Source organism: Pygocentrus nattereri, chromosome 11 (genome assembly GCF_015220715.1).
Source record: "Pygocentrus nattereri isolate fPygNat1 chromosome 11, fPygNat1.pri, whole genome shotgun sequence".
NCBI lineage: Eukaryota > Metazoa > Chordata > Actinopteri > Characiformes > Serrasalmidae > Pygocentrus > Pygocentrus nattereri.
Window position 1 is genome coordinate 41,459,079 of NC_051221.1, and position 22,384 is coordinate 41,481,462.

Here is a 22,384-nt window from a genome sequence, read left to right on the forward strand (position 1 = left end):
TTTGATGCCTGCAACACGTTCCAAAGAAGTTGGGACAGGGGCAACAAAGGACTGGGAAAGTTGAGGAATGCTCAAAAAACACCTGTTGGGAACATTCCACAGGTGAACAGGTTCATTGGAAACAGGTGAGTGTCATGATTGGGTATAAAGGGAGCAGCCCTGAAAGGCTCAGTCGTTCACAAGCAAGGACGGGCGAGGTTCACCACTTAGTGAACAACTGCGTGAGAAAATAGTCCAACAGTTTAAGAACAACGTTTCTCAACGTGCAACTGCAGGAATTTAGGGGTTTCATCATCTACAGTCCATAATATCATCAAGAGATTCAGAGAATCTGGAGAAATCTCTGCAGGTAAGCGGCAAGGCAGAAAACCAACACTGAATGCCCGTGACCTTCGACCCCTCAGGCGGCACTGCATTAAAAACCCACATCATTCTGTAACGGATATTCCCACATGGGCTCAGGAACACTTCGGAAAACCACTGTCAGTGAACTCCATCAGTTCGTCGCTCCGTCTACAAGTGCAGGTTAAAACTCTGCCATGCAAAGCGAAGCCACATATCAACACCACCCAGAAACGCCGCCGGCTTCTCTGGGCCGAGCTCATCTGAGATGGACTGACGCAGAGTGGAAAAGTGTCCTGTGGACTGACGCGTCCACATTTCACACTGTTTCTGGAAATCATGGACGTCGTGTCCTCCGGGCCAAAGAGGAAAAGGACTGTCCGGATTGTTATCAGTGCAAAGTTCAAAAGCCAGCATCTCTGATGGTGTGGGGGGCTGTTAGTGCCCATGGCAGGGGTAACTGGCACATCTGTGTGACCCCATTAATGCTGAAAGGTACATACAGGTTTTGGAGCAACATCTGCTGCCATCCAAGCAGCGTCTTTTTCAGGGACGTCCTGCTTATTTCAGCAAGACGATGCCGAGCCACATTCTGCACGTGTTACAACAGCGTGGCTTCGTAGTGAAAGAGTGCGGGTACTAGACTGGCCTGCCTGCAGTCCAGACCATCTCCCATTGAAAATGTGTGGCGCATTATGAAGCGCAAAATACGACAACGGAGACCCCGGACTGCTGAACAGCTGAAGCTGTACATCAAGCAGGAATGGGAAAGAATTCCTCCTACAAAGCTTCAACAATTAGTGTCCTCAGTTCCCAAACGCTTGTTGAGTGTTAAAGGAAAGGTGATGTAACACAGTGGTAAACACACCCCTGCCCCGACTTCTTTGGAACGTGTTGCAGGCATCAAATTCAAAATGAGTGAATATTTGCAAAAAACAATAAAGTTTATCCGTTTGAACATTAAATATCTCGTCTTTGTAGTGTATTCGGTTGAATATAGGTTGAAGGATTTGCAAATCATCGTATTCTGTTATTTATGTTTTACGCAACGTCCCAACTTCACTGGAATTAGGGTTGTATGTGTTACTATGCCCAAGGTCCACATATGGCATTTATGTGGATTGATATACCACAAAAGTTCCTCAAAACCAGTTTCCAGCCCCTAAAAATGAACCAGGTGGCTTTCGTTACTGCACCTTTAAGACATACATAAGACATATATAATTGTTTTAATTGAGGCACAACACAGAGTAACCATTCAAAAAGCAACCCTCCTTATAACTTTACTGTCAGTGGGTGGACCACACTGCTGGTGACAGAATAGGGTGACATGTAAACAAGGTCGTTTTTGTGACATCACAAAAACAACGCACTCAAAAAGGTGGACAGGGCAGTGAACGGTACGTTTTGAAACTTCACATCAATCACTTTCATTTAAAAAGGCAAAGGAAGTCCCATTTTCCATGATATGAGCCCTTTAAAAGTGAGAGGCGCGGTCATTACTGAGGACCCCTGCTCATGCGGTCCCCACTAGCACAGAAGGACTGGTCGCACACACACACTCACACACTTCAGTGTGGTGAGTGGGGCCCGTAAAGCCCGCCTTCAGCCTGCTTTCCTCTCGTTTACATTGGAGAGCAGAGCAGGGGAGGGGAGAGGGGAGTACAGGAGGGAGGGGGCTTCGGGCCGGTACAGTTAAGCTGCTCAGCGGGCCACTGTTCCTCTCCACATGTGAGCAGCAGCCGCTCCCGTCACACTGATTCAGACCAGCACGGACGGTTAGAACAGATAACCACAGGGCTTGAAGAGCCTCGGGACACCGAAGCGAGTGTTGTCCACACTTTTTGGAGTGAATATTCTCTCATGAGCGAGGCGTGTCGGCGGTGAGCGCGGAGCAGACTCCAGGAGTGAGTGAGGAATGGAGCCGGGCTGTGGAGAGCAGCAGCCGGCCGCCGCAGACACGCCGCTGCCTGTGGACCTTCCTCCGGGTGAAGTCCCGCCTGCCCTCGCGCTGAGGAGAGGCTCCAGCGTGAAGAAACACCACCACAAGCACAACCTGAAGCACCGCTACGAGCTGCTGGAGACGCTGGGCAGAGGCACGTACGGGAAGGTGAAGAAGGCTGTGGAGAAGCACACCGGCCGAGTGGTGAGTGAGTTACACACCTGACGCACATACAGAAGCCCACCTGTACCGCGCGTCACTGTCGCCTGACTCTGCTGCAGTTTCCCAGAGTTTCGCACCTGAACCATCTTGCAAGTCCGTCGTGAGGAGAAAGGGGGCGTGTTAGAAAAGGGAGAACACTGAACTGTGCAGTGTGAGGACCGGTGGTCGCCTTCATAAAACATCTTCACCGATTCAGATCTGAAGTGTGTGTTTCAGCATTTTTTGACAGTTGCAACATTGAAACAAATTCACTGCTCTAAAATTAAATTTTAAGCACCTATTAAGTATCTTAAGCTAAATGTGGAGCCCTTAAGTTGACACAGTGATTATTTTTTAATAAGCCACGAATTAATATACCGAGGCCACAAATTAACATATTGGGGCCACGTGTTATGAAAAATCTAGCTCATGGCCTCAATATAGAAATTCGTACCCATGCCTCGTTAAAAAAAGTATATAAAATAATGTTACCTTAGGGATTCAGTACTTTAACGTTTAACCGAAGAATCATATCGCTGCTGTCGGGGCAAAACCTCGTATCTCCAAAATGGTAACTTTACAGGAGAAGGAAAAAACTGACTTCATTTTTAATGTAAGACAATGGAACCAGAATTTTTACCAAGTAATTTTGGGCTGTTTCTTTTCGTCCATTCATTATGAAGTTTACACGGCATATAGAGAACAACAGACAGTTTCAAATTATGTCGAAACCTGAAAAACGACAAAAATGGAGATACGAGGTTTTGTTCCGACGGCAGCGATGTGTAAGATGTTTGATCCAAGTGGTAACAGGACCTGTTATTTATCAAGCATCTCAGAGTAAGAGCATTGATCTATGATCGGATCTCATCAGTTCATCTATTTCTCCTCGGGTCTTATGTAAAAGACGTAAGCTGTTATTGGAACTGCTCAGAGATATTTGGTAAGTATGCGCCCAGGATTAGAAAACGCTGGACCAGCAGGTTCTGGATCTCCTCATCCTGGCTGTAGTGGTGTTGTAACAGTTGGGCTTGCAGATGTAGATACCAGTACTGACGGAACTTATGAGAGCACATTTTTGTGTTTACTTGTATAGCACAATGGGCCTGTAGTACCCCCCCCATCCCCCCATCCCTCCCGGACTGCACATTATAGGGTTTTCCTGCTCTTAACACACACACACACACACACACACACACACACACACACACACACGTCAACTCCTGAAGTGCTTGTTAATTAGCTGACAGGTTCATTCAGATGTACTGAAGTTGGTATAGCGGTACTCCAGGACTCGAGTCGGGAAGCACTGGTATAGGGAACAGCACTCAGCTTCTGGGATGTCCCAAATCTACAAGGCATAATGTTATGGAAGCACTTTTAATGACTGCAGTTACACGCGCAGTTACATGGGGCAAGAGCTCTTCCGTACCTCCAGAGCCAGGGTCAGGCAACCAATGTGTTTTACAGGAGAGTTCAAAGGTTGTTATGTGAAGCATGCTGAATATGTTAATGTCAATTACACGTGTGTTTTGTAGCCAAGTGTTCTGAGCCGCTCTGAAAGGTTCACGGCTTACTGCTTTCACTTGACGCAGAATTAGGATTCAGGCACAAGCCTCCTGTGAAATGACATAAACAAAGATAGGTCAAAAACTGGGATAACCCACTTCGGCTTTAGCGAAAGTAGGTCAGTACACTAATCCTAAGAAAAAGGCTGGATCTTGGGTAGCGCAGAGTCGGGTCGATTTGAGTGCAAGTGTTTTTATGCCTTTTCTAATGCCAGCACGTGCTCACAGTGAGGTGTGAGGTTCTTATGGCTGCAAACAAGCAGTCTAAAGCCACATTACCTGCAAGCTAGTGGTCAGCAGTGACTCTTCGGATGGCAGTGTTTGATGGCAGGTTCATGATGCCAGAACTGCTGTTGTTACCGCAAAGAAGGGTTTGAGTGCTCTACCAGTCGCTCTCTGAGAGTCTCCCGTAGTTTGTTGATGTGCACCTTTTTGAAGGGCACCAGCCCACATGCTTCTGTTGTTATTCCAGTCCGGCATGGTAAGAGGGTGGAAAAAGTTTCCACTCTTTTGGAATGCTGGGGGGGAATTACAAACACGTTATGTCTCTGAGAGTCTTCTGTCTGTCTGGCGTCTGTGTGCTAAGAAGCCGATGAGAGGGAGAATCGTGAGAGAGTGGAGCAAGACTTTCTTGAACGTTCCAACAAATGCCTGTTGTCTTAATGCCTCTCGTGCACAAGCTCTTTGGTGTAAATAAGAGCAGAGTGACTTTGTAGAAGGGGGCAGCACAAAAAAAATGCACGCTCAAACACGTGCGTTCGCGTGCATAAACAAAGCAGACTCACCTGACTGAGGTAATGGGCACAGTGCATTCTCAGACTCATAGCGTGCTCTTCCAGTCTAAGTGGTGGTTAAGGAATGACTAAATCATCCTAACAGGCACCTGACTCAAACTCGTGGATTAACTGGAGTAATTACACTATGTGCTATCTAACCTGGAAAAGTATATTCTGATGTAAATCATCACGATGATAATATCATATTGTCCTATTGTAAACTGTTCTTCCCATGTATTAAGTCCTAAAGTATATGTGCCTGTATGTGCGTGCATTAGAGAGAGAGGGAGGGAGAAAGAGAAGGAGAGAAAGAGACCATTCCTTTCTGTGCATCCACACTGGAGATGTATTGTGTGTAATTTCGTGTGACGTGGTTGCCTTAAGCTTTATCCACGCCCCACTGCATCGGCGTATAGCCTTTCTCCTGAGCTGCCACTCAGATAAAAACAGCACACCTGTTGTCTGTCTTGCTCAAACAATGCACTGGTCTGTTGTGCAAGAGTGATAGGACCTTCCTTTAGACCGAGCTTAGAACTGGGAGAAGCCTCAAGCCAGCTGGCATATTCATCAAACGCAGCCCTGCTTAATGATCCGTAGCCCTGGCTGGCCTGGACTAACAGCCCTGCGCGGGCGTGTCTGGGTCTGCTTCCCTCAGCGTGGCCTGCCTGCAGGCTGCAATGTGACTTTAATGAGTTTATGCTTTCACTATAATTAGGGCCAGGCCTGAAAGGGACAGTTATTCTGTTGTAGCGCACTGTCTGTGTTCTTCAGAAACATTTATAGGTGAGTTTCACAAGTGCAGAACATGATTCTAATTCCATAATGACTGCGAAAGCTGAGAATGATTATTTCCATGAAATAATGAATACAGAATAGCTGATATTTTAAAAGTGGCAATTAAACCTTGAGGCAGATGAGAAGGAGATTAGAAATAGATTTATAGTACAGTCTATATGGTTTGATAATTTCTTGTTTTTCCCCTAAAAAAGGTCGAATTATTGAAATTACCTTCTGTTGCCTGGTTGCCTTCTGGTTTATAATATTTTAAATAGTTGATGATATTTTAAACCCCAGTATATGTGTTTACAGCGCTGGCGCCTCACAGCGAGGGGGGCCTGGGTTCGATTCCCCGGTCGGGCGACCGGGGTCCTCTCTGTGTGGAGTTTGCATGTTCTTCCCGTGTCTGCGTGGGTTTCCTCCGGGTTCTCCGGTTTCCTCCCACAGTCCCAAGACATGCAGTCAAGCCAATTGGATATGCTAAATTGCCCCTGGGTGTGAGTGACTGTCTGTGTCTGTCTGTCTGCCCTGTGATGGACTGGCGACCTGTCCAGGGTGTATCCTGCCTTCCGCCCGATGACCGCTGGGATAGGCTCCAGCACCGACCCTGCGAACCTGAGGGAGAAGTGGCTTAGAAAATGAGTGTGTGTGTGTGTGTGTGTGTGTATGTGCCTACACACATGCACATTACATTAGGCCCATCAAACGGGGCTTAAATTAGCAACTGACTCCAGCAGCCCAGGTGTGCAGAAGGTCATTGTCTCTGAGGCACTGATTTGAACACATTTGAGCTTCTCTCAGTGTTTGTACCATAACGATAGAGCACATTTATCTACTGATAAGCCTATAAAATCATTTAGCTTATTACACACATCCCGAGCCATGCCGAACATTATGACCATACCGATATAATCACCACCACAGGCACTGTTCTTTGTCCAGAGAATCACATTTTTGGGGGCATTGGTCAGCAGTGCTAATTTTGCCCTAAAAGGCTGGATTGGTGGAGGTGGAGTGGTCTTGTGAATGACTCTGCCCAGAGAGGAAGTTGCACTCTGAGTGCCACTTCCCTCAGCCTGTTCTGTGAGTCAGCGCAGGAACATGCAGCAGACTTCCTGTAGACATAATCCCTGGTTTTCACCCTTCCAGCTCACTGAATTCCCACTTTGGCTTGAAGTTGAAACCGTCCCTTAAAGCTCAGTAAGAGAGTTCAGTGGCGTGTATTCCCAACAATACAAACCTGTCAGGAAGCTGACGATAAAGCCGTTTTTGGCCTTTTAACCTCAAACAAAAACAAGGCTGTTAAGATGTTTATTGCAGTGCGCTTAACTACACCTCTTAGCATAGATAAATATATCCCTTAAGCGTATAAGATAAATATTGAAGATATTTTGTGCAAGCAGCCACAGGAGCCTGAGGCTGATGCACGGAACTGTAGCTGTGGATCTGTGCTACCCTCAGTTTTGGCGAGTGTGGAAGTGGAATGGCTAATAATAACTTCTGTGGCGCACGGTCTCCTGAGATGCCTCGTCCTTTCAGGAACCTACTTTCAGTCAAGGTTAGATGCTCTCGCTACAACTTCAAAACTTCAGCTCTGCAGCCTATTTAGAGATACTGGGCTGCTACATTTAGAAAAGGATATAAAGTGTATATTCAAATGGTCTGAGTCATTGAAGCCAACAATAGCCCACATTCATCAAACGTCTTGGAGTAAAAGCACCGATCTAAGATCAGCTTATGCTTTTTATCTTGCACTAAATAAAATTCCGTGACCTGATGAGACCCAAGCTTAGATCAGTGCTCTTACTCTGAACTCTTAAACATGGCCAGTGTTAGGATACCATATCTCTGATATGTGATCTGGCCACCACAGAGTCCCATCATTGTTTGGTTTCAACTGTTCCAAAGTGTTGGCTGGTGAATTCCAAGCAAGACAAAGCCGACAAGTCATCCCGTAAGCTGTTTAGAGACAGGAAGCCCTTACCTCACTCTTTTTGCCTCTTCCGGAAAGCTATTGGAGAACGGGGCTTTCCTTGACGATCCGTGACCCCTGTGCTGCTCAGCTGGGAAGCCCCTAAAATGCAACCTTTCTTTTCTAACCTTTCATCAGAAATGTTTAACCTCAGATGGTGTAATCAATATCACTCTATACTTCACATCTGTCAAGATGATCAGTCAATCAGCTGCTTTTAGGACCAGTCAATATCTAATCAACAAAGGAGTGTCGGTGCAGCAGAAGGGAATAATCTATATCTTTACACATGGGATGAAAACCTTCTCTGGATTTATTCTAACTGACCATACTGTAAACGGTCTACCTGAAAATATCAACTTCTGTGTGTAATATTGCTATTTAAGCGAGCAACATAAAAAGCTAAAGGTGTTGTTTCTCTTCCTGCTTTTCAGGTGGCAATTAAGTCTATCCGTAAGGAGAAGATCAAAGATGACCAGGACATGGTTCACATCCGCAGAGAGATCGAGATCATGTCTTCCCTACGCCACCCACACATTATCTCAATATACGAAGGTCAGTATGGGTGTGTACTGCTAAGGGCTGTCAAACATATAGAATAATCAATAGTGATAACTTTGTTATGGCTGTATGAGCGAACCAAGTGGACAAAACAGGCTTTCAGTAATTCAGTAACGTTCTTTTCCTTATGTGAACAAAGAGTGGCGTGCAATAGGGTGAAAACAAGCAACAGTGGCTGCATGTTTCAGCTCCTCTGCAATAGGAGCCCTCTCTCTCCCAAACTGCAAGAAGAGGAATTTACAACCATGTGTCTCTGTGTTTGCACACTGTGAAATTAAAACTCTGCGTTTCGCCCATCCGTGCAGTGAAACCCCCACATACGTGCACACTAGTGAACACACACACACTAGGGGGCAGTGAGCACACTTGCCCGGAGCGGTGGGCAGCCCTATCCACAGCGCCCGGGGAGCAGTTGGGGGTTAGGTGTCTTGCTCAAGGGCACTTCAGTCATGGACTGTCAGCCGAGGAGTCCAGTCACAGGGCTGGTTCCCTGCCCCCCACTGCTATGTTATGTTACGAATAGCTTTCTATTTTCTTGTTGCATTTGTAGTTTGATTGATTTATGCATTGTTCATCCACAACCACCGTCCAGTGTAAGCACAGCTTTTTGCCGGACAACGTTACTGGTATTAAGCGCATCTGTACTTTGTTTTGCTTGCTTAAGGCTTTCCATCCTTCACTGATTACCAGTGGTACTTACCATTTAGGTCTACAGTCTCAGAAAAATGGCACAAGCAGCTGGGCTTTAGGCTGCAACTATGGATGGTGCGAATAGTAAGACTACAAGAACGTATTAAAGATGCTAGATTTAAAAAAAGGTCATTAATTAATGTATTAACTTTGATACAGCTTGTACAACATAATTCCTTACCCAGTTTAGTGTTCCCTAGATGTTCAGTGATATTTATAGGCTCACCAGGGGGGACCCATCCTCCTCTGGTCAAACTACCTACAAGTGATTATACTACTAATATTAATAGCAGTAATATTGGTATTAGGAATAGCTAGGAGTCCATGAGAACATCAGTGTAGGGTGGGCAGCTAGTCCAAGGCCGGTGGTGGTAGCTGGGGCATGGGCAGCTGGTCTGAAGTGGGTAGCAGGAGGGCTCGGCAGTCGGTCGTCCTTCCCCGTTCTTCTAATTAATGCTTGTACAACATAATTCCTTGCCCAGTTTAGTGTTCCCCAGATGTTCAGTGATATTTATAGCACATTGTATAGTTATTTGACTCGCATGATTTTGCTACACCATTCATAACTCAGGAGTGAGCAGTCTTGACAAAAATCACACAGTGCACAGTGCGTCGAACAAAGAACTGGTCTGTTCTCTGCAAGGTTTAACACTTTCCTGTGTTAATACGGTATCTGTTAGTGAGATGGGTAAACTGTAAGTGAGATGGGTAGTTTTCTAAAGTTAAAATAAATACAGGCTAAAAAAAAAAGGATTTTCTATGGAAATTAATTCCATAAATCCAATTTACTATATCTGTTCAAGACGCCCCACAGTCCAAAGACATGCAGTCAGGTCGATTGAGCACGCTAAATTGCCCCTAGGCATGAGTGTGTGTGTGATTGTGTATGTCTGTCTGTCTGTCTGCCCTGCGATGGACTGGCGACCTGTCCAGGGTGTATCCTGCCTTCCGCCCGATGACCGCTGGGATAGGCTCTACCACCCCCCCCCCCGCGACCTTGAGGACGAAATGGCTCAGAAAATGTGTGTGTGTGTGTGTGTGTGTGTTCAAGATGCTGTAACTTTCACAAAATATGTCTTTATGTTGTATGTTTTGTGTTACTGTGGCCTAGAGGCCTAGACCTTTACTCACCAGCATCAAAATTAACGGTGTTAACGTCCCACAGGAGTGAAAACAGCGGCAGATGTAGAAACAGGGGCCCATTACGGCCCTCTAGCGATAGAGAATCATAAATCAGACCCCCATTTAACATGACCAGTCTTGACCTTCGCAAGAGTGAACCACTCAAAACATAAGAGGCCAGTATATCTTTCGTGACAAATATTTCCTTCACGCGATTTGGGGCGTTTTGAAACGGATGCAGTGGAATGGAATGTCTAAAGATGCTGCCTTTTGAATGGCGGACTTCGCTGTGAATCTGCCAAGCAAGGCCAAGCTGAAGCCTTCCTCTGCCTCTCTGCTGAAGGAGAGGGAGATGCAGAGGCTGTGGAGTCCCACCGTGCCCACAGTCAGGGGCCATTATACTGATCTGGCGTCAGTCTGAGACACTGGAGGAGACGGTGCCGAAACAGAGTGCGCCCACTCACCCGTGGCTAAAACAGATTAGTTTGAGTGAGGTAATCACAGTGCAGTGGAGGGGGCTGGACAGCTACCACAGGTCAAAGAGCAGAACCGCTGCCGTTCTTAATCCCTTAAACTGCACAGTTTAAATCCTCACTCTAATGTAACTACATATCTTGCATGTTAGTTTCACAGCAGTTACTGAGCAGTTCAAAGTAGTTACTGGATTATTCACATGAGTGATGCATCACCATGAAAGTGCTGCATGTGTTTTTGGCCTTTTTATACCAAATACAACCCTGAACAATGCTCAGACCATCTAAATGGCATCAGTGTGATGGTGAAGTTCTTCGCTGACTGGCTGTTTGCGCACTGACAACTGGTGCTAGGCTTAAGGAAACCCACCTCATCAGTGGGAATCCTTGTTGTCCGTGCGCTCCAACGAGCGCTGCCATGGGAACCTGCTTCCCACAAGCAGCAAACAAAAGCGGGTCACCGTGGAAATGATCTTACTTTGTCCATGCGAGGGAAACGTATTGAATGGAGAGCTTACTTTACCTTACAGGACTTTTGTGGAGTTCTCCGGTCGTTTGGTAATGATTACATCACTGTCCATACTTTCAGGGTCTCCTAAACTGTGCAAACTGAGCACTCTATAATCTCTGCTGGTTCTTTCAAGACCATGCTCAAAATTATCAAATCAAATTTATTTGTAGCGCTTTTTACAACGGATGTTGTCACAAAGCAGCTTTACAGAATTTCGGAAAAGACAAAGTTTCAACAGGACTGTAAGAATGTACAGAAACCCCCCGGTGGGCAAGCCAGGGGCAACAGTGGCAAGGAGAACCTCCCTCAGAACTGAGGAAGGAACCTTGGGAGGAACCAGGCTCACCGGGGGGGACCCGTCCTCCTCTGGTCAAACTACCTACAAGTGATTATATTACTAATATTAATAGCAGTAATAATGGTATTAGTAATAGCTGGGAGTCTATGAGAACATCAGTGTAGGGTGGGCAGCCAGTCCAAGGCAGGTGGTGGCAGCTGGGGCGTGGGCAGCTGGTCTGAAGTGGGCAGCAGGAGGGCTCAGCAGTCTGTCGTCCTTCAGTGTCCGGCCGGACATGTGGGTGATTGTATACTCGGAAAGAAAGCAGGGAGAGGGAAGTAGTTTTATTCTGTCTGTTTGTACGTAAACAGGGGATGTAAACATTTACAGAGTGTTATGCTTTTGGCCGATGATGAAATGGCCCTCATGTTTTCATGGTTTGATTTGTCTTCCTGTTTTGATTCCAGACTGTACTGGTAGTCTTTGTTTATGTGATGTTTATACTGTTGACCCTATTGTAAAGCATCTTTATTCGTGAGAAATGTGCTTTATAAATGAATCCTATTATTGCCCTGGAGCTCAAACAGGAGTTAGCTAGCTATTATTGGATGTCACAGAAAACAGCTGATTCTACCACATTATATGTCACTTAAATCAGATGAGTACTGAGGTAATTGTATGTGTAAAGCCAAAGGACAATTCTGTGTGTGTGTCATGCGACATAAGTGGACGTGACTGATGTGGTGGTTTAGTGATACACTGTACAATAACTTTTGTCCCAGGACAGCCTTACATAAGTACCCATCACTCTGCAGCCTCTTTCACTAGTCTCCTTCTGTCTCTCACACGAACACCCACTCTGCACATCACACCTGTTAACTCTGGCAGCTCGCGAGGCCTGCGGCAGCTCCTAATCGGTGTGACCATGACTGAAGCCAGACTGGCTGGAGTTCTGCCACCCCATACACTGGCACATCAGCAGCATGGCCCCTAGCCATGGCAGGAAGCAGAAATGCCCCGCTTTAACTAGCACAGAATCAATTAGAATGAGCTGGTGCATTTAAACAAGCTGCCTAGGCTGATTCCCCATGTCTGGTATTCAACCCAGCTTGACTGCTAGAAATGGATAAGCATGATAATCAAGCATAAAGAACGTAAGCAGTGTAATCACAGTGTGTGTATTTTCTCTCTGTCCGTCTCTGCATACGCAGTGTTCGAGAACAAGGATAAGATTGTGATTGTAATGGAGTATGCCAGCAAAGGAGAGCTGTACGACTACATCAGCGAGCGGCGGAAGCTCAGCGAGAGAGAGACGAGACATTTCTTCAGACAGATTGTCTCAGCGGTGCACCACTGTCACAAGGTGAGCGGCAAGACTCCGCCTGGAACCGTCATTCTGTCACTTCACATTTGTGTGTGGCACAGGGGCTAAACTCCTTGTGTCCAACCATCTGAAGCAGTTTTGGCTCCTCATGATACTTTGTTAATGTTATTTGAGAACATTAGATTCCATTTATGTTGTTTCATGACCGAAATAACCTAAGATGACTTAAAATCTCACCATATTAACTTTACTAAATTAAATTTTTAGAATTGTAATTTATATTTAAGTAACTGTGGCATGTGCCCATCCCCTGGACCCCGATGACAGCTATGAGAGCCCAGATGAAGCCCCGCGAAGTCAAGGGGTGGCATGTGAGTCCCGAGTCTTGCTTCCTGGGCACTGCCTCTGGCTTGTGGCAAGGCCACTTTAATTGGCCTCACGTTCAATAGTGGTGGACGAGCCGGGGAGCGGGGGCTCTTGTTCCCTCTCAGCTCAGATAATAATGAATTAGCTGGAGCAGCTTTGGCAGATTGTGGCTGGGACTAAACTCTGCAGGAAGGTTGATCTCCAGAACCATGGTTGGTGACCACTGCACTGAAGCATATGGACCTCATCAGTTTATTCTCATCTCATACGTTGGTGATCATGTGTGTAGACGTTGATCAGAAACCGGTTTTAATGAAATCATAATAGGACAGGGGTGCACGACTCAGGTGCTGGAGGGCAGGTGTCCAGCACAGCTCAAATACACCCACTAAACCTGGCAATTAATGTATGCATGTAATCAGGTGTGTTTGAGCAGGTAAATCACCAAACTGTGCCAGTGTTGTGCACAGCTGTGCACCCCTGGGCTAGGAGCTTGTCAGAAGTGGCTTGAGCAGACCCCAGGAAAAAAGTGCCACGTCTGCTAGACGGAGGTCCTAGCAGGTTCTGGACAGAGAAGCTCTTAACGTCAGCACAGCTGGGCGAATGATGTCATCAGCTCCTCAGCTGGGGGATTCCAGCCGTGGCCCTGCTGACCACAGCACATCAGATCTGGCTGAGAGGTCGCCAGGGCTACGTTTGTGAGGTCGAGGCAGAGCTGTTTTTATGCAGAACGGGGGATGTGCAAGATACAACTTGAGTGGTGTAGCATGTGCGTTTGTGTGGGAAAGAGAGTGTGTGTCTATCTGTGCGTATGCTTGCACGGACACATGCTGTCACCCTGGTGAATTGATTTGAAACATGCAAAGTGTTTCACTAAACAGCCAAAAATCATATTTTCTCTTTCCCACACAAAATACAACTACTTTTCCATGACCTTTCTGCCGGGACACCTGTGATATAAAGCTCTACAGTGTATTCAGAGATTCACTCCAGATTCAGACGTGGGCATCAGAACATTTGTTCATAATGAAAGATGTATCCTAACTGGGAGACACATTCATTTTGGAAAGGTCACTGTGAAAAAGAAAACATGCCGTCATGGTGATGAGATCTAGACATGGATAGTGTAGTGGGTAACACCTCTGCCTTCTATGCTGTAGACTGGGGTTCAATCCCCACCTGGGTAAACACCCTACACTATACCAATAAGAGTCCTTGGGCAAGACTCCCAACACCGCCTTCGCCTCCCTGTGTAAAATGATCACATTGTAAGTCGCTCTGGATAAGAGCGTCTGCCAAATGCCATAAATGTAAATGTCTGGGTCACGATTGGGACAGGATTGTGTGAAAAACACAAGAGTTTATGGTGCTGGTGATGTCTTTCAGAATGGAGTGGTGCACAGGGATCTAAAACTGGAAAATGTGTTACTGGATGACAACTGCAATATAAAGGTAAGCTCAGAACAATTTCACATAAATGCATCAAAGTATATATTTATATAACTGCGGTTTTGCCCATTTTAGAACGTTCCCTTACATTCAGAGTCTTTCCTTTTCCAGATAGCTGACTTTGGCTTGTCCAACCTCTACCACAAAGACAAGCTTCTACAAACGTTCTGCGGCAGCCCACTGTATGCTTCACCTGAAATTGTAAATGGCAGGCCATACCGAGGACCAGAGGTAAGCCTTACTCCGCCCAGACCGCTTTACCCATGTGTGTTTAAATATGTAACTGTATGCCAAGGACATCCAAAATATACTTCAGCTATAGCTTCACCGCAGACCTTTTCATTAAAACAAGATTGCTATTTTCAAACCAGACTGTAAGCTGGACGTCTTCAAAAACGAACAACAAAACAAACAACTCTGAGATAAGACATCATAACCACATTCCAGCACTTCCACTCAGAGCGGGAAATCCCAATCAGACATACAGTACTGTACATTAACATGAGTGATAAGGGCCAAAAAAGAAAGAACAGCAAAGGCAACAATGAGCTTGTTCCTTGATAGAGTCCCAGAGGAAGTGTACATACTCAAACTCGCTCTCTTTCCCTGAACGAGGAGGCGGAGAGTTCGTCTAAGGACCCGGTCAGGCATCGGTTTCCTGTGTTTTAGACAATCGGAGACTTTGCCAGCCGGAACGAGGACTAATCGCCCAACTATTTTCAGGATGTCAGCAGTAATGCGGCACCCAAGCATAGTCCCTCTGTTCCATCAGCGAGTAGCGAAAAAGAAAAGGCCTGTCCAAGAACAGGAATGCCTCCAACGGATATCAGAATTCTTAGCCTTTCCTATCTTATTTCAGACATAAACACATGTTCACACTCGGACACACTGTAGACTGCAAAATGCGTACAATCCAATACCCGCTCTCTCATACACATTACATTCCTCTGGCTCTTTTGTGGTTCTTACATAACACTCTCATTGGTCTATGGGAAAGGCTGCGTCCTGCTCTCGTCCCTGCTCAGGGGTCAGTGGATCTGGGCCAAAAATTACAGAGGTCCTCTCATCTCCTCTGGGTCAGACAGGTCAGCAGTCATGGGAGTGGACCTTCCTGTGCTCTAATCAGCTATTGTTCCCTTTAACACCGACTGATTGCTGGACTGTTCCTCTTACTAATCAGCGGGGGGGCCAGTAAGGTGAAAGACGGCGCTCCCTATCAGAAACACTTAAGCCATAGTGCAGTGAGACTGGACATTATGAGGGCGATTTATGTGTGCATATCGTTTTATGGACTATTGTTCTCCTTGATTTAAGGCTAATAAAGATGAGTGGGGTTGATTATGTCAAATATGAGGAGACAGTAAATAACATTATGCATTTAAAGAATTTAGCCAAGTTGCAAATCACAGATTTATTGTCTATGGCCTGAGAGCATGAGGAGTGATCCAGAATTTTTAGAAAACTCGGATACAAGTGACCTTTGGATGAACAAATAAGCCTGACCGCCTGTCAGCTGGTTTAAATGACCCAAACTAGTTTTAGTAGTCTTATAAGCCAGATTACATAAATGTGAACAATATTGATCTTGAATGTTTTCTTATGTGTGGGCAGGTTGACAGCTGGGCTCTTGGGGTGTTGCTGTACACTCTGGTCTATGGCACAATGCCTTTTGATGGAGGAGACCACAAAAGGCTCATACGGCAAATCAGCAAAGGGGAGTACAGGGAACCACCACAGTCATCAGGTGTGTGTGCTCACTACCACCTCACACTAAGACAAAATATTCCCCACTACCATTTTAATAAGAACTAATTAACTCGGTTTTGCCATGACAGGGTAGCATGCTCATTTACTTACAGTGTTCTTAAAACAGTCTCCAGTTTAGCCCAGTTATAATAGCCTTAAATAAAAGTTTGAATATATGTCATTCGTTTTGCTTCGTGCCTCCTGTATTATTTATTTATAAAAGCTCTTTGCATGCCAGGTGAGCAGGTCATGCCCATTGTAATAACATCATGCAGATAACTGGTATACAAAGGTCTTTGATCGGTACCATCTGTTAATCTCAGCTCTGTTTACTCTGTCTGTCTATCAGACGCTCGCGGCCTGATCCGCTGGATGCTGATGGTAAACCCGGACCGTCGAGCAACAGTGGAGGACATCGCCAACCACTGGTGGGTGAACTGGGGCTGGAAAACGAGTGTGTGTGACTGCCAGACTCAGCGAGAGAACAGCTCACCCATGCTGGCCCGCTTTATCGACTGGCAAAACCGCACCGAAACGCAGCCCAGCAAAGCAGCTCACGCTGATCCTGCTGCCAACAACACTGGGCTCACTCCAGCCCGGCGCCTCCGGAAATCCTCGAAGGAGAATGATGGAGGCACCAGGGCAGTTCCAGAGGAGAAGCCGGGGTTGAAGAGGCCTAAAGGTATCCTAAAGACGCGGGCCAGCAGTGGAGACCAGCGCTCGCAGAGCTTGTGTGAAGTGGAACTGCGTCGCTCAATCTGCTACCAAGATGTTGAGTCTGCTTCCAGTCCAGAGAGGGAGGACACTCTGGGGGGCTCGCCAGCCAAAATAATGCCCTCCTTGCCCAAGAAGGGCATTCTGAAGAACAGTCAGCAGCGTGAGTCTGGCTATTACTCTTCCCCTGAGCGCAGTGAGTCCTCTGAACTGCTTGGGGGCAGCGTGGTGCTCCCACCAAATGGCTCACCACCTAAGAGGGTGGCGAGGAAGGGCATACTCAAGAGGAACGGGAAGTACTCTGCGCACAGCGTCCTCCCAAATGCTGGTGTTCATGGGGAAGGTTCCACACCAGATTCAGGCCTTTCTCGGAGCCAAAGCAGACCCTCCAGCATTGTGGGTGAAGAGATGGGGCTGTCCATGGGAGTGGATTGGCCACACGCTTCCCCAAAGCCCAACATCAGGGGCTGCCTGTCAGCCGAGGACCTGCTGCAGATGGCCGGCTTCAGGGGCCTCCAGACAGTCACCCCTCTCCATGGGGCAAAGGTGAACCGCAGCCCTCCAGGATCTCCTGGAGACAATGGAAGCTTCTCACTGCTCGGAGACCTGGACGATGTGACCCAAGTGTACCAGCAGGCCCTGAGCATCAGCAACCAGCTGAGCTAGAGAAGGACAGATACAGAGTGAGAGAGAGTGTGGGCTACATGTTCTCCCCCCTGTCCAATAAGCATAGCTGACCCGCACATGAACATATGTGAAAGGACAATTAGAAACGGACAGTCAGGACAGATTGATGGACAGTTCATCCGATCACTGACATTGACATTGTTTACACACTGAGAGAAGGGAAATCAGAAGCTTTAGGTCTAAAACACATCAGCTTGTGTTGATAGTAAACATTCATGATCTTCTCACTTTCAACTCAGTGACCATATAGAACGAAACAAGCACCTTACTGAGTGTCTTCCTCAACGTGATACGTCTGGGTATGAGTGTCATATATACACAGCACATTAAAATAGAGCATTTTGGTAGACTATTAAATGTGTATTGTTTAGGTTTTAATTAAATGGTCATAAACAACATGGCCACTAAAATCAGTGTTGGGTCACTGCATCCTCTGTACAGGTCATACAGCAGTTGCAGATGGACATTATAAAGATGTTGTGAAACAAGGTGACATACCATCTTGTGTCTAGAGCTTGATTATAGTACGTCATATTAAATCCTTTCTTGGAAGAGCCTGTTTTAAACCCAGAAATCAAATAATACTTGAATGTGTTACAAAAGGTGTGTCACTGAACGCAGGCGAAGGGTGTTAAAGTGTGCCTCCCAAAGCCCTGAGCAGGCAAGACATTGACACTTTTACTGAAAACTCCGTTCCTATCTGCCCTAAGACTTTTGTGGTTCAGATTCAGTATAAGAGTGTTAGAAATAAGAACGGAGTCAGAAGATACCCTGCGCACTCAGATCTGTCCTTCAACTTTACATGAGGAATCTGTAGACCAGTGCTTCCTAACCTTGAACCTGGAGTAACCCCTGCCTGTTTTCCTGCTCTGATTTAACATTATCAGCTCATTACCAAGCCTTTCCCTCAGTTGAAGTGGGTTTGTTAACGCAGGAACACACAAAAATATGTTGGACGGGGTTCTCCAGGAGTTGGGAACCTGTCCAATATTAGATTGTCAAGTGTCCTGTGGGCTTGGCTTTACTTGCATAACGGAAGGCACATGTAAGGGTCAGAGGTTGCGTCACCAAGTGATTAGAACTGTACCCTGGCTCAATCACTGCTGCTTGTGCTCCAGAGCCTTTTAAATGTGCTGTTTGTGGTGGGTGGACAGGGTGTAACCAGGAGAAAAATCCAGTGCAGGAACACCCTGCGTTTCAACAACAGCAGCCGTTGAAAAGAGGGGAGTAGGCGAAACCATTCTTACTGAATATCAGTGCGATGAAATGTTGTACCGTTTAAAGGTGACGGGTCATGAAAACAAGGTTTTATGAATGCAAAAATGCAATAAATGAGTAAAAAGGTCAGGTTCAGGGCTGGACGCTTGGGCTCCAGAGTTGACATAACAGACAATAGACGCTCTGAGTATTGTGTTTGTGCAGTGTTTTGTTTTTTTTTCTGTATATCAGACACGGAATACTATCTTGAACTGGATCCACAGTGGTTAATGTTATACTATGTTAGTATTGTTGCTTTTGATCCATTCTGCTTTTGGGTTTGAATATCCAAATGGGTGCGATTGTTTGGGCTTAGTGGAGAAGTAGCAGAGCTTTAACAAGCTCAAAGCCACACTCAGAGACAAAATGTGCTTTACAGATGACAGGCTGCAGAAAAAAAGCACATGGCAGGGAATAGCCTGACTAAATATAAGTGAGCAGTTGATTATTAAAAGAATGCCATGCTTCTTTATCTGCTGAACTGGAAAAAAAAATGTTAATGCATATTTATCACCTAGGTAAGTTTCACAGTGCAGTAATTAACTGGATATTCTGTATGTATTTATATGTATTTAAATTTACTGTTATTTAATCTTGTATTATATGACTGTACATTATTGCTATGGCCATTTCAATTATTGCTGTTTCCATTGTTTTTATTGCATACAGAAGTTGTTAACCTTGAGCCTATGATTGTCTTGTTTTGTGCCTTCTTTGACAAAAGATTGTCCATATTCTGATTATTAATTGAACATGTATGAATTTATAAAGTTGACTAAGTATAAGTTAATAAGTTGTATGATTAGGTATTATGTCTTAGATTGGACAAACAGCTTCTCTGTGTCATTCGCTATGGAAATAGATGATGTATTTGGGATTATGATGTCCCTGCTCAATCCAAGACACTATGGCTTCTAATAAAAGTCTACGGTCTGCCACCCTGTGTTCTGAGTGCAGAATGTGTTGTGTTTGTGTGTGTAAGGCTACATGTTTGTTTCCAGTGACGGCTCAGCCTGCATGAAACGAGATGCTACATAAACAGATCTGTCACCCAGCAATGACGTTCTCCTGGCACATGTGTACTTCTATGCACGACTCTTCCCCGCATATGATCGTAAACACTGAGGCTGAGCAGTGACTGTAAAATATCTGGACAGGGACACCCGCAGGGATGGGGTGGCTTTAGGAAGCTGAGTAAAGAAGAGCTGAAAACATGCAGCTGTTGAATGTTGCAAGCAGCCCATTCCATGTTTACAGCACTGACTGGGTGCAGGAGTGAATACAGGGTTGGAAGAAATAAAGAGTGAGAGTGGGTTAAAACCTGCTCTGTTGCTGTTCTGAGGCTGGACAGACACAGACATCCACATACACTGTTACAGAACTGGAGGTCCCCTCAATATACCTACAAATACACACCCACCCACTATATATATATATATAAATATAAAAACTCATATCTCCGAAATTATAGTTTTACAGGAGAAGAAAAAATACCTACTTTAGTTTTAGTGTAAGTTAACAGAGCCAGACTTTTTGGGCTGTTTGTTTTGGTCCATTCATTATGAAAGACAATGTAAAGAGCAACAGGTGTTTTCAAATTATATATATATATATATATATATATAAAATAGTGATTTTCTGGATGTTTGTTTGTTTGTTTACCCATCTCCAAGCCTCTCCTCGAGGAAGTCCAGTATTATATGTAGTTAAAAAGCAGCTCCTGGTTTGACCAATCAGTGCTCAGTAAATTGAGCTCATGATGTCATTGATGATATTAACGAGTCTCTGTGGCGGCTGTGAAGGTGTCCAGGAAAAATATGGACCCGAGAAATTCTTGTTACTTTTTATTGTTTTTCTGTTTATTTGAATTATAAATACGACTTTATTCTAATGTATATTGTGATAAACTCACTGCTGAGGTCAACTGATTAACAATTTGCTTAGATGGCTAAAACTTGCACAGTACTGTATATATATATATATATATATATATATATATATAGAGAGAGAGAGAGAGAGAGAGAGAGAGAGAGAGAGAGAGAGTGCATAATTTGAAAATGCCTGTTGCCCTTTACATTACACACACACACACATATATATATATATATATATATATATATATATATATATATATATATATATAATCTTGCTGTTGCTAACCTCGTATCTCCAAAATGACAGTCAGTGTAACCAGATTTTTCTTCTAAGTAATTCTGAGCCATTTCTTTTAGTCCATTCATCATACAATTCACACACATTCTAAAGGACAACAGGAATTTGTGTCAGAAACTAAAAAAAATGACAAAAATAGAGATACAAGGTTTCCACAGCAGCGATATAAACATGCATGAATGTATGTATGTAATAACAAGTTAACACATTCTCCTCAGAGAACACACTTCTGCACATTTTCATGCACAACCACCGTTTATTAACTACATTTAATATATTGGAAAAAAGCTGTAGCTTGTTCAAAAGTATTTTGTTCCAATGTGTTACTGGAACATTTGCAGAAAAATTCCCTATTTTAAGTGTGTTCTCTGTAGTGGTTGTGTTAACGTATTGTCACTTAAAAAATCAGCATGGGGCATAAAAATAAGCTATAACATGTCCCAGATAGAATATATATAGACATACAAAGAAGTATGTTTCTGTGATAAAACATTTCTAAGACTAAACGTAAACGTATCTTAACCTCAGTGACCAAAATGTTATGGTTTAACTGTTCAGTTTTTAAAAACATTTACGGTTTTGCAAAAAGTACTTTACAAAATCAGGATTATTTTGCTGGGTTAGACTCGTTTTCCTAAAAAAAAAATCCAAACATTTGATTTAAAAATGCACAAAAAAAACAAAATTAAACACACACACCTCTCCCATCCATCGTGAGGCTATTCTTGGCTGCACAGTTATGAGCTTCTCTGGAAGTCTGGCACACTAGCCTTGCAGGAATGCATGGCCCCCGTGCTACAACCACTACAAAGCCACGGGAAAGAGAAAAGAGAGACAAACAGAAAGTCCAGACAAAAGAGGTGACATGACTTCCAGTCAGCTCACTGATGTCACAGCCTCTTTTAGAACAATGACCTCACCCAACCTCCTCTGACAGGCAAGATGCGTAAAAGAGAAAGACCAAGGAGAGGAGAAGATGAGGAGAAGATGAGGAGAAGATGTTTTCCTTTCTCTTTTGTGCCAAAGTGCATGTGTTTAGGTTTGTGTGTGAGCCACTCAAACAGAGCAGCTCACGGCTGAAAAAGGACAGCATTCTACTTGCAGTTGCTCTGGAAAAATACTCTTCAACAGACCCTCAGTCCATCTGGTCTGCATTGAATAAGACCACCTTTCCCAGAGTCAGTGACCCACTGCACAAAGCTAAACTGCTCTTCAATCCTGACATTCACTGCCCATCAACAGCTAGACGACACCTAGCTTTCCAACATGTCTTAATAAACAAGCTTGTTTTCTTTGTCGGTTTGCAGTAACTTGAGGCACGTCTGCGTAAGTAAAAGGATACGTATGTAATCAAAGTCATTCAGATTAGATTTGATGTGAAATGCTCAGTTCTAGAAAAACGTAGAATTGTTCACAGTGGCGGTGATAGGAACCGGACGTCTGAGGAGTTTAAAGAG

At 44.8% G+C, this 22,384-nt stretch overlaps 1 protein-coding gene across 1 annotated transcript; it reads left to right on the forward strand.

Annotated features, from left to right (window-relative positions):
* Positions 1-2,038: 2,038 nt before the first annotated feature.
* nuak1a (NUAK family, SNF1-like kinase, 1a) lies at positions 2,039-19,698 on the forward strand. The gene is made up of 7 exons (XM_017717816.2): positions 2,039-2,488; positions 8,013-8,133; positions 12,424-12,575; positions 14,289-14,354; positions 14,463-14,582; positions 15,963-16,095; positions 16,447-19,698. Exons 1-7 carry the CDS (start codon positions 2,261-2,263, stop codon positions 17,475-17,477), a joined length of 1,851 nt encoding a protein of 616 aa, XP_017573305.1. The 5' UTR covers positions 2,039-2,260; the 3' UTR covers positions 17,478-19,698.
* The last annotated feature ends 2,686 nt before the right edge of the window (positions 19,699-22,384 follow it).

What these genes read in the sequence shown, in the direction of transcription:
- nuak1a (XM_017717816.2), top strand. Translation starts at nt 2,261, where the DNA reads ATGGAGCCGGGCTGTGGAGAGCAGCAGCCGGCCGCCGCAGACACGCCG. An exon ending in AGAAGCACACCGGCCGAGTG is followed by an intron (nt 2,489 to 8,012) that starts GTGAGTGAGTTA and finishes CCTGCTTTTCAG; the next exon opens with GTGGCAATTAAGTCTATCCG. An exon ending in GGAACCACCACAGTCATCAG is followed by an intron (nt 16,096 to 16,446) that starts GTGTGTGTGCTC and finishes TCTGTCTATCAG; the next exon opens with ACGCTCGCGGCCTGATCCGC.